Source organism: Sitodiplosis mosellana, unplaced genomic scaffold (assembly GCF_009176505.1).
Source record: "Sitodiplosis mosellana isolate CC-2019 unplaced genomic scaffold, AAFC_SMos_1.0 Smas_scaffold_901, whole genome shotgun sequence".
In the NCBI taxonomy this organism is placed as follows: Eukaryota; Metazoa; Arthropoda; class Insecta; order Diptera; family Cecidomyiidae; genus Sitodiplosis; species Sitodiplosis mosellana.
In genome coordinates this window covers 8,854-21,888 of record NW_022596143.1, presented here as the reverse complement: position 1 = coordinate 21,888, position 13,035 = coordinate 8,854, and the positions used below count along the sequence as shown (strand labels likewise).

Here is a 13,035-nt window from a genome sequence, read left to right as displayed (position 1 = left end):
CCCCCCTGGCAAAATCATTTTACCCCCCCCCCTAGAATTTTTGACCTTGCACACGTCTGGGTACAGATGATAATATCAACTTGATATAAGCATATCTCAACATGAAAATCTGACATCGGCTCGTCGATTGCCGTGGCAATTTGAATATATATTCAAATTTATGGATATATTTCAATTCAAAAAACTTTCAATTCTCTCAATTACCGTGAGAAAGTAGAAAAAAGTACAGATGAGTCCGCCCATCTGTTTTTTTTTCGTTGGAGAAGAAAATCGCTGCAAGAATGAACTCAGAAATTAAACGCAACCCACTTTTGCCGCTTTTTTCTTTTTATTACGGTTTCAATATGTATTCATGTTCTGTACAGATGGGCGGACTATCTGATTAAGATTAATTAATCTTAATCAAACACCCAAAATTCGCGATGATTAATACGACCACTTGATAATCACTTAATCGCTATTAATCATGATAAAGTGATTGTGCAATTGATTAATTAATCATCGATGATGATTAAGTTGTTATATTAATCACGGCGACATCGTGATTAAGATAACAACTTAATTATCATCGATGATTAATCAATTGCACAATCACTTAATCATGATTAATAGCGATTAAGTGATTAAGTGCCATCTTAATCATCCGAAAAATGATTGTGCAAGTGATTAAGTAATCGCAAAACGCCCACCTGTAGAAAAAAGCCCATTTTTGTTCAGAAAAGAATCAAAAATTCATGAGAAAATCGACTTTTTCTGTTGAAAAAACGAAGAAAATGTTTTTCTTCTAAAAAAAAAATCAATTTCGGCCCAAGATCAGATTGAACGAGAACAACTGATAATTTCTCAGGCGTATAGTGTCAACATTCACCCAAAAACACCGTCGGTCCTGGAAAAAAATGCAAAATAAATTGAAAATCCATTGAATTTAAGACGTTTTTCTTTTATTGATACCATCTTATAGACTTTATAAACGTAACGATAACATTCGATTCATAATTTATTTACAATTGATTGCGGATGTGACAAAATGAAAGGAGACAAAAAAGAATTGAGCCAAAAATTGTAAATTGAAATAAATTATTGCCAATTTGGTTCGTCAATTGTCACGTACAAACAGTTAAATCCCATCATCACATCAAGTAACGTGTGCAATTTTGACAAAAAGGAACGCGCGCGCGTCGCTTTGCAAAGAATACACTTCTATTTTGAGCAATTGCACTCGGTATATATCCAAAAAATGGTCAGTTTAGAATCACTTAAGTTCGATATGCACGAAATATTTCACTATTACAACACACAAGTCTTTGTCTTAATCTCTGGAGATAGGCAATTTGTGCCTACTTCTAAATTTTTTCTATTCGACGCCTAACTAGAGACAATTTCGATTGCCATTGTCATAAGATTATTTGTTTTTATCAATGTTTTTTCTGTAAAATTGCAAAGTTTCTCAATTGGAAGCCTAAATTTAGTGTGATGGGATTTCAATGTTTCCGTGGGCTGTGTTTTTCTTCTGTTCATTTTGTTTGTAAATCATTTTTAATTTTTTTCATCATCAATTTTTTTTTTCTTCATATTTTGGCAGCGTAGTTAGATACAGGTCGCTTTTGTACCATTCAATGAAAAAAAAAGTTGATTTTTGTGAAGGAAGTGAGGGGAAAGATTGTGACTAGGTCAAACAAACACACTTCACATGCACAAAAATCCCTGAAAGAGGTCACATTCCTGATAAAAGTCACTTATAGGCAAGAAAGCCACTAATTTGAACAAATCCATTTTTGTTAGCTCTTCCTCTCTCACATCTTACAACCTATTTTGTGGGCAAATCTTAGAATAAATTAAATTGTAGGTTTTGTTGTTTTTTTTTTTAAAAATTAATTGCTTAAACCTATGCATAGACGGAGTAGTTATACGAATCGCGTAAACCAAAAATAAACATCATCAAAATGTTACTCGGTGTAAAATTAGTCTAAGTGGATTTCCCTCATTTTTTCGTTGTATTTTGTTTGTGGCTTTTGCGGGATTAAAAATTCGATCAGATTCAATTTGTGTTTAGACTTTTGGCAAATCATCTTGACGCAACGGTTGCACGGCTTCCAAATCGATTTCCGGCTTCTCGATAAACAGAAGTTTATAGCCCAATGATGTGATCAACCCTGACGACATCGGTGCGATCCAGTAAACCTATGGAGAAATATGAAAAGGGAAATTTAGATAAGGTTTTTTTGAAAATTGATTTATTTGGTTTTATGAAAAAATAAAGAAAATTTCATTTAAAATAAAATGAAATTGCCTAGAAATTGACTGAAAGTTGACCGAAAATTGCCCGAATATTGTCTAAAAATTGAAATAAAATAAAATTCAAAAGAAACCTACCCAATGCATTGGATATTTCTGCACCCAAAACGCGGGAGCGAATGTACGAACAGGATTCATTGAGCAGCCAGTGTATGGGCCCTGCAAAATGGAAAAAAAAGTAATTAATCATTAAGCTGATAAGCGGAGATTTTATCAAACTTTGATTGACTGTGGACAATATTGATATGGAATCAATCATTTTGATACTCTTTTTTGAGATTTTACGATAACATGCATCCATTCTTTGAGTAATTGCTCGGTTTGTGTATTGAATGAGAATGGATGTTTTTTTGGTGTCGAACAAATAATTTTTTTTTTTGTACCGAAATGAACAAACTCTTTGTGTTCAATATAAACAGAACATCGGTTTTTGTTTTGTTTTGTTTTGTCAATACTTACGAAAATGAACGACAAAACGGCGATGACTAGTCCAAATTTAATGGGAATTGAATCTTGTTTGGTGCTATTTCTTGGATCCCACACGGCACAGCACACGGAGATCAACACTGTGGTTGCGATGTATTCGCATGCGAATGCTTGAGCTTCGTTGAGATCTTCGTGTGGAGCTGTTTGGCAGAAACCGTGGTCGCCTTCACTTTGAGCTAGGGCCTTAATTGGTGTTATTGCGACTAAGAATCGATAGCCAATTGTGGCGCCAATTATTTGTGCAAAAAAGTATAGAATTGCCATCTGTGGAAGAAAAAGCGCCGAGAAATGGTATTAGATTGGATTTGAATATTTTTGGAAAGAGGAAAAAAATATTGGAAAGTGTTAAATTGATCAGTACTATCTTGGAAAAGGATCAAATATTCCCAGTAAAAATACAAATTATCAACATATGGAATCGAAATTGAAAAATTCCTCAAATAAAATTCGTAAAAAGCAATGCTTTGCGAACAAATGGATTTTTCATATTGAAAACTCACCGGAATAGAAATAGCACGGAAGACAACAGCAGCAACAGTAACAGCTGGATTGAAATGTGCACCAGAAATATGTCCGTAGCATTGAATGAGAGTCATAACAACCAAACCGAAGCTAATTGCACCCACAAAATCTGGCGCTGGTCCCTTCCAACCAACGCAACCCATACATCCGCCAAACATCAGAAACGCTGTTCCAAGCACTTCGGCAATTAATTTTGAGAAACCCTCCATCACAGAAGCGTTGAATCCTGTTTGCAGTACGTAGAAACGTGCACGACGATTACGACGATGAAAGTCCATTATGAAACACAAAATGAAAAGAAACCAAAAACGAAAATGATAAATAACAGCAATAAAACAAATGAACCAAAAAAACGGTGAACAGATTGCAAAATCGGAAGGTAGATAACACGCGCGACTGTTGAACCGCAAACGCCTGAATCGAACACAACGTGTGAAACGCAAATTTCCAATGGCATGCAATAAAATAACCGAATTGACGTGACCACAAGATAAATGTGTGTACTATTTGGAAATATTATGTAAAATGTGCGAAATATGGAAATGTTCTTTGGGTTTTATTCGGAATTTGAATGATAATTTTTATTAGTAATTTGCTGATAATTGGTTCGCTCCATTCAAGCAGCTGCGAACAGCGAATAGGAATTTTTTTTGTTTTTATTTTGCGACGAATCGAGAGAAAAAACACACATTGTAGAGCAAATTTTCACACAATTGAACTGTCACAATGGGAACGCGTCCTATAAGAGTATACTAATGCTATAGCAACCGCAACGTGACAACGGCCAAAGAAAAAAAAATAGAAACAAAGTTTGTTAACAGCATCAACAGTACACAATGTGCCATCATCAACAACAAACACATGGCACCTTCGTCATTCTTTGCCCGGTGTCGCGAGGCACCATAGTCAAATTTCAATGTCGTGTTTATCATCCGTTTCTAATCATTATTATCATCGAATAATTGAATTGAACGCTTTTCAACACTTTTTGGCGATATTTTTTTTTAAATTTAAATAGAGAAAAAAATTCAAGCGTGTTCAGTGTTCAAACGGGCGTTTCACCTCTCTAATTCGCCCGTTAATTTGTTGTTCGCATGCAAATTGGTACAAAACCAAAAAAGAAACCAATTGTATAATCATCACATCAAATTGAACACTTGATGAGCAAGTAATTCACCTTTTGCGTCAATTTTGGGAACATTTCTCACTTTTTTGTTTAAACTGATGCGTGTGTGTCGTCGAGTTTGTGCGTTTGAAAATTGTGCGTTCGAAAATATCACTATTTAAAACAATAGAAAATACGAGAGTCAATAAAAAACAATGCTGATATTTGTTTATTTCAACGGTGTGCTTGTTTGTGCTGCGTGTCGCTGGTCTGTCACTCACAAATTCAACGAACCGATTATTGAACGTCTCAATTTTTTCGTGCAACCAGTTCGTTAAATCGCGGAATATTCTCGGTTTGGTCGTCTTTTATTGTCTGTCGTGTGTATGCAAATGGTAAATAAATTTACTTTGCACCACTAGCCATTTGAATAGGCTGACATTTTCGTCAATCGACCCCGTTTTCTTTCTTCGTCTCTCGCTGGTGTGTTGTAAATTATTATCTGATACGCGCGAATAATCGAATATGGATGTGACGACGATGCGCGTACCGCAATCGTAGCAGATTCGACAAATCCGTTTCTATTTTGGCGACTAAACAAAAATCTATTGCTGTGATTTGTTTGTTTATTTTTTATTCTGTTTCTAATTTTTTTTTTTGCATCGAGAGAGATTTTGTTTTCATTTCTATTCTTCGGATCTCTCGTATCACAGTCAGGCTCACATTGACAGCCACACAGATACACACAACCATAGCGAACACATGGCTCTGTACGCGCATACGCATTACAAACCGACGGTGTGTCAATATCATATGGTTTGACACCAAAATTCCATCGCTTCCTCTTTCCAACTCACTCTCGACTATTCAATGTCTCGTACTATATGCGTCTCTTTTTTTAACCGAAAATATACCAAAACCAGTTCAGCTTCGCTCGTATCCATCGTATTTATACACAGAGTTGTAATGTAAATCACATCGTCTGTGTATTGGTGGCGTGTCATCATACACACGATTAAGCGATTATGAGCTGAATATTCGGCAGCTCATTCACTATTTTTAGCACCTCTTGTTTTGTCAACCAGTAGCGACAAAGTACTTTCAAATTAGACCGCGCGATGTAATGTGATGTGATATACATTCGTTGCACAGGGTGCGTTCGCCGATTATATGTAAAGAACAAAGGGAATTTTCGGTTCTTTTTTGTTTATAAAACGAATATTGCTCGTTTGATAACAATCGGCTCTTCAATCATTTTTTTTTTAACTATTTTCTATTTCTTCAGCGTTTTCTAACGCAATTTTTCATTATAAAAGAAAAAAAATCATTACTCAATCGTCTCCCAGAAGAAGAAAAATCATTTTTTAGGGCAATTTTTCTTTCGCAAAGAAAAACAAGTCTCTTCTTTATACAAAGAAACATTTGTTTGGGGAAAATATCGTAGTTTCGGTAAAAAAATCGCGTTGAAGCAAAAAAAAAAATTCTTTAAGAAAAAGTGTTATTCAAAAAGCTGTGGAAAAAAGTTAATCTGAACAAGTTTCTTTCTTTGAAAATAAATACGTTTTTCTTCCTAAACCAAGTCTGTTGTAACCAACGAACGCATTTTTTTTCTGACTGCAATTTATTTTCTTCGAATATATCTTTCTCAGCAAACAAACAAACTTCACCCATTACAATCCATTTTTCTTTCTTTTTTCTTCACAAAAATCGATGAATTCATTAAACCGAAACCGTCAGAGAAATCACTTTGTTATGAAATCATTTAATTTATTTAAAATTAATCGAAAAAGATCGATTAAAAAACATCTGTGTCAACATGAACACAAACGCAATCGGTCTGTGTAAGCACTGAATATTGTTAAAATCATCAGCCAGTTGTGCTTGGCTTTGAATTTGAAATGAGAGTCGGAACGTGTTATGAATATAAACAATGGCGCCTGCACGTATGCAAAACGCGTTTGAATCCGGATCGTGCGAATTGGAATAACGAAAAAGTATTATGGCCATTTCATAATGAATCAATTGGTTTTGAATCCGATTTTTTTTTGGTTCAAACGTTTTCGTTTTTGAGTTTTAGTTTAAACGAATGAATGATTTTGTTTCAATTTGAACGAAAAACACAAAAAATCAAAATGTGGCGTTTTTATCCAGTTGAAAAGAATTTGTGCGATTTATTTTGCCGAACTGAAAACGAAACTATGTCGAATTTTCTTTGGATGTGCCAACTAGCGTATTGTGTTGAGCAAATACTTACGAAGTGAGGATGGAACAATTGGTTTTTTCTTAAGTGTCTCCTGTATTGGCCGTTGATTAGAAATAGTAAAGCAACCATCTCCGCCGGTCGATGATGATGTTGAAGTCATGATTCTGAGTCTTTTCATTGGGTGTGTAGGATAAGAGAGAAAAATCCGTTCGAAAAATACTGTTTAATCCGTGTATGATACGACCAAAACAAGAATCGAGTGTGTGTTTTCTTCTCTGTTGTTCACGTTAGCACCGTTAACCGGTTGCACAGCGAATAAGAGCGGATTCGTTTAAAATTCACGGAAGTGTGATTTCTTTTCAACATGCTTTGTTTTCCAATCGCTGTCGCTTTAATCGTTTGTTCACTCTCTCGCACAAAAAATCCACGCGTATTCGTATCATAACAATGGACTGATCCATTAGAAATTGATCGTTACATTTGAGCCATTATTAAATTGGTTCCATCAAAAAAGCCCATTATACCATGAACGCTGCCAAATCACTCAATTATTGTCGAGGTAATGATGTGACGGCTTGACGTTGAGTGTATTTATTTTTCTCCCCCCACCTGGCTCGCGAATGTGAAAAAGTGTGGCACGTGCGAAAAGAATAACAGCCAAAGAAAGGCAAAAATGTTTTTGCCTGTTGCTACCAACATCGGATTAATGATTGGTGAAAGATATGCTCGGGGAAAGTAAAGTGAATGCCGGTTGTCATCGGGCCTTTTCATCCGATGAAGATTCAATTGACCAAACACTTTGAATATTCATAAGCGATGACAATCGCAAACCCGAATTCGATTAATTCATTTCGGTGTTCAAGGGTTTTATATTTATTGTGGGCGCCCCCAGGCCCGGACACGCGCAAAGAGAAAGATCATATTGAATAACACGATCCATGCCATAAATTGTAAATAGCAATTAAAACTATCCACACCGAACTAAAGATACAGCAACTGGGTCAAGAGTGGAGAGGTGAATCAAGCGCCGCGGGCGAAAAAAAATTTGCATTTATTCTCTCTTCATTTGTTGGTGCTGTTGCCAAAATAGAATCAATTATTATTGATCTATTTATTTGTGGCGCATTTTCATATCGTTCGATTGTTCATCGCAATCGTGATGCTCTAAACTAATCGTGAACTCTAATGTTTGTTTTGATTTGAGATCGACGCGCACGCATCGTGTGTTTCAAGAACAATAATCATCACAAAAAATGCAAATAGGAAATATGTGTATGATGAAGCAGATGAATCGAATGCTTGACGCGAGCACAATAGCAAAATATGTTAATTGATAAACGCCAACCGAAAAAATGCTCTCATTTGTTTTCTGCGTCATTTCAATCAAACGGCGGTCGTGCGTACGGTCCATCATGTAATTAAAGTGTCACACAAAAAAATCGCAATCACAATCGATCGACGTGCGTTCGTAATCATATCGTCTGGTGTGGTTGCTGACGCATCTCTCTATCCGACATCATAAAAAGGGTATCTAACCTTCCGATTGATGCTAAAAATGAGACGACTCATTTCTAAAAATGTGACGAGAATCAATTTTTCTCTCGCCCGAAATCACTCGTAACAAGTGGCTGGTGGCGGGCGGTCGAAGGTTCGGAGGCCACGTGTCTCCATATTTGGACAGTATTACGGCGTTGGCAAAAATAAAATCACAACCAATAAACAATCAATTTTCATGAATTGGTTTGCACGCTCGCGTCTAATTTGTTGTTCACAGTCTCCCATATGGCGATAGTTGTCATTGCAAATCACTTGAAATCAATTGAATATCTATTTCTGAGTTCCGATTCTTTGTTTGTTTTTTTTTTTCATTGGTAAAAGCCAAATTGATAACCATCAATTTAGATTTCATATCGAAGCGCAAAAAATTCCGTTACAAAAATCGAGAGAATGACGTGCACGAGCGCGGAGGCTTTGATCAATGATTTATGTTATGGTTGCGATTGCGCTCTTAAAATGACATTTTTTTGGGGTCGTGACGAATTCGAGATTAGAATTTCCAATGGAATTTTGATAAAGATCACACATATTTTTTTTTTTGCGGCTGCTATTAAACAATCACTCTCTTGACCATGGGTCAAGCATCGATCGTGCACTCAAACTTATTGTGCACACAATAGGTAATAACAATTGGCATACCTTTGCACAGTCATGCTCAATCAATTACGGTCAATCAACGACACAGTCCAAACTAAATATATCGAAATTTTCAGCAAGCGATCAATGTCTTTGACCTTCGGCCGGCTATTTCTGGCCAGTGAATGGATATTTTTGGAGAAAACGATGCAATGAAATAATAACAAGAATCTTCATTCAATTGAATATCAATAAGAGGAAGTTATAACGATTCTTTTGGATGTGTGATCGAGCGTGCGTGTGAAACTTTTGATTTGAATGACTGTACAAAGAAATTAATGATTGGATTGAACGAACGAAAGAGTGCGGTATGCGTGATCGACTGTATGATTGGACCGCATTAATAATGCCGGAACCATAAATTCGCGTGCAAATATTCGCTACACGTAACAATAATCGCTATTGAGACACAATGCCTCACTTTGCGACGACTCATTGACTCATCGAACACACCGACAGTCTTATTCTACTGATTTAAAGTAAACAAAAGCTAAGTCAAAAAAATGTGCATTAAGTTTTTACATTTGAAAGTAACTTTTTCCTCTTTCGGGATTAGTTTCAGTGGAAAAAGTCAGACTAAAGAAAGAGGAAGACAAAGAAAGGTCAGAATAAATGAAAAAGTCGAAATAATTTCAAAAATGACAGTTTCAAACAAAGAATGATAATTTCAAACTCAATGATACTATAACTCAATGAATGACTCGTGTTGATATTCAATTCACAAGAAAGAAGAACCGAATATTTCAATTGTCGGCTTGATAATCCGCCGTTTACATGAAATTACCAGTCGAACTACCGAAAACTGGATGAAAGAGTTTTACAAAGCCGTTCCAATTTGTGTTTAATTCCCCAATTTCATCGATGAAAGTCATCAATCATAAATTGTTTTCAGCTTCATTCTCATCCAAATGTTATTGATTTGGTTCCTTTTAAGGTTTATAAACCTTTGATCAAGAATATTTTTTTTCATCTTCGAATCGGAGATGGTTTTTGCTCTTGAATTTTTGTTCTTCTTTTTTCGATTCATTGAAATTGTGTTTGGTACGATTGTTGGAGTCTCTAAGTTGGAGGTACGATTGTACTTCCTTTTGACTCGAATTTGTTCATTTGTATCGATTGTATCTTGTCTTGTTCCTTTGTATTGATTACCTCTTTTGTTTGAATCTCTTTTTCATTTGTTTTGATAACATTTTGTTCTATTTTTGGCTTCATTTTTATCATTTTTTTCTCTTTGAATTCGATCCAATTTTTTGTATCGATTTCGATTACAATTCATTGTTTTTCTGTATCGTTTATCTGTTGGTATTTTCGAATTCTACTGCTGTTCAGCACAATTTTCTACTTATTTTTGGCATTCGCTTTATTTTGGTCGACAAATAGGCGATTACGTATTTGAATTTGCCTTCATTTTAATTGTCCAAAAACGCTTTTTTTGTGCATAAAAATAGCCCTAAATGACTTCTTCCAAACAAAGTCATGAATGGCATTGCACTGCGATGGTGGAAATGTACATTCATTTCTTCAAGATTCTTGCCTTGAATTGATTCAAGAGTTCTTGAGAATGCACTTATTCGCTGGGGCAAATCCACTGAGTTACCTCCGTGAGTTAAGAATAAATTGATCAAAAATATCGGAATTGTTCCGAACGTTTTGTTCTCAACGTGCGATTCAATCAATGGCACGATCTTTTGTTGATTCTTGCTCAGTTTCCACTTGGCTCTTATTGAAGTAACAATAAACTCTCAACAATGGTAGCTCATTTAAGTGCTGGTTTCTTTTCCTTTGTGGAACGGTTTTTTCTTCAAAGTAAACGATTTTTTTGAAGAGAAAATTATTTTTGGTTCGAATTAATTTCTCATTTGAGCTAAAATTGATCTTGTTAAAATGGGAATCATGTAATATTATTCAAACTTCTTTTCAATCGATACGAATAGGGAGTGTTTATGTTGAATTTTCGTTTTTAAATTGTTCAAACTGACGAATCGAAGAAAACACACAGGCGAATGAAGGGAAAAAACCCGTTAAAAATACCTTTTTATTGTACAACTCGCTAAAGTAAGCGGATAACGAAATAAGACCACACACTATTTAGAAAGTAACAATTGCAGATGTGTCTATACAAAACACCGACTGAACACTGAATGCGAACGGATTTAAAACAGACACGCGTTGACACAGCAAAACTTTTGGATCAACAAAAGCATCCGTCTTTCTAAGCAAATCCCATGAAACTAAACCTGCGTATTTATCGTAGCTTGCGAATTATAGGAACGATTCGAGAGAGAGAAAGATAGAGAGCCGGTGAGCCGAACCAATACCACCATAGCACAGTAATGTAATCAATCTTCCCCCGGCGAACGACGATGTACGACGATCACACATCGCATTTATTCATACTCAATGTGGCATTTATGCGGCTAATTCGATAAAAATTGGCTATTATCAAACACAAACGTATTTAATCTCCGCTATCAATATCGCGTTAGCGGTGAGTGGGACAGAGAGGGAGAATACAAACGCAGAAGCAACAAGTTGAATTCAAATTTTTAAAACGTTTTGTCGACTGCTTTTTTCAAGCGTCTTGTTTGAATGCCTTTTGGCGATCACGTTCAAAGACACTTTAACGGAGTTTTTTTTTCGCTGATCTGCAGATTCGCACAAGATTGCTCTGAACAATCCGCTTTGAACTACTTTGGAATGGCTTCACTCTTTAGATGCAATTTCTGAACTCTTTGAACATTTCAAATAACAAATTCTCGTCAAAGAATCCAAGAAGAGAAGACACTTAGAGACATTTTTCATCGATTTTTTTCGATCGAGTAGAGATGTTCTTGCTTAAAAGGCTTAAAACTTTTCGAAAAAAACAAGTTTGATTGATCACGAAATTTTGATTTCGAAATTTTGATTGATGAATCCCATGATATCTCATTCAATTTCATTGAAATCGAAAGAAAATCGGTTGAACATGCGAATGTTTTTTTTTTGTTTTTTTTCATTTTTTTTTCAAATTTTATCTTCATTTTCTTTCTTTTTGTCATATTCAACGAAATTTTCTGTTGTTCCATTTTTCTCATGGATTTCCCTACCTCATTCAATTTTCGAACGCAAAATGTCGAAGCACAAAAAACTCGACGTCTCCCCAAATGATCGAAAAATCCCAAAGAACCATATCAAATTTATCCGAAATTAACGCAAATCATCGCTTCCGAAATGCATGAAATAAATAAAACTAAATGACTTAAATAAAACTTACCTTTGTTGTTCAGTCTCATTTTGTGTTCTCTGTTGTTTGGTTAAATTGTGTGTGTTCAATCACCGAAAAGAACGAACGAAAAAGATAACTTGGTTTTGCAAACCGAACGAAAATTCACAATATACACAATTGGTTTGAATAGTAAATATTGAAAGGCGCTGTGATTCGAGCAAACTGCCGATATCAACCAACGCTTGTCACCGAATGTGATTTTATCTTAAATTGCATCAATAATATTGGCTCGGTTGCGGAGTAACATTGATGTTTACGCGGGAGACGTGTGCAATGTTGGAAATCATGTGGTTGAACTGGAATAAAAAAGCGAGAACCTTTGTTTAAGTGGAATGTTACGATATTTGTTCAATGAATTCAATTGAATTAAAATGAAATAAAACGCCATTTCATTGCGCATGTGGCTATTTTCGAGTCGATCGCTCTGATTTTAGCGTGTTCAATCAATCAATTGGTATAAAAATAGAATGTGGATCATATCAACAATGAGCCACCAGCCAATTCTCAAATTGATCTATTGGCATTTGAAAAAAAAATGGATCTATTGGCGTAAAACGGACAGTCATTCAGCAGCGAAGAAAAACCCAATGCGCACAACAAGTGACGATGCTGTGCATATGACAAGTTAATTCAATTTAAACGTCTATTCTCAGAGTGTGTGATAACACTTTCGCATGCTGAACGACAAAAAGAAACAATATCAAAACAATGTTTGCTTGATTGGACTGTTGATTTTTGAGCGGATGTACGACTGTGATTTACATAAGCATTACGCTCAACGAGAATAATAAATTCATGATACGCGCTATGGAAAAGTTTGAAAATAGAATAACTACGACTCTTTTTCTTACGATACAATCGCAGCATTGTCAAGACGATGTTCAAGTCATAGTCGAGCGTTCGGTTATAGTCTTGGCACAAAATCATAGCGAAATGTTTTGACGATGTTCAACGATCTGCTGTCAA

General features: G+C 35.5%; 1 protein-coding gene across 5 annotated transcripts; it reads right to left on the bottom strand.

The window, feature by feature from the left end:
- Nucleotides 1-924: 924 nt before the first annotated feature.
- On the bottom strand, nt 925-12,360 carry LOC129570988 (aquaporin AQPAn.G-like). 5 transcript variants are annotated; one of them, XM_055450717.1, is made up of 6 exons: nt 10,836-11,035; nt 6,663-6,830; nt 3,282-3,529; nt 2,755-3,045; nt 2,374-2,454; nt 925-2,181 (listed from the first exon to the last, which is right to left on the bottom strand). In XM_055450717.1, exons 2-6 carry the CDS (start codon nt 6,787-6,789, stop codon nt 2,050-2,052), a joined length of 879 nt encoding a protein of 292 aa, XP_055306692.1. In that variant the 5' UTR covers nt 6,790-6,830; nt 10,836-11,035; the 3' UTR covers nt 925-2,049. The 5 variants fall into 5 exon arrangements, with proteins under 5 accessions (XP_055306692.1, XP_055306693.1, XP_055306694.1 ...); XM_055450718.1 differs by having other exon boundaries at nt 6,663-6,781; nt 10,836-11,034; XM_055450719.1 differs by lacking the exons at nt 6,663-6,830; nt 10,836-11,035 and adding an exon at nt 12,058-12,360.
- Nucleotides 12,361-13,035: the final 675 nt, after the last annotated feature.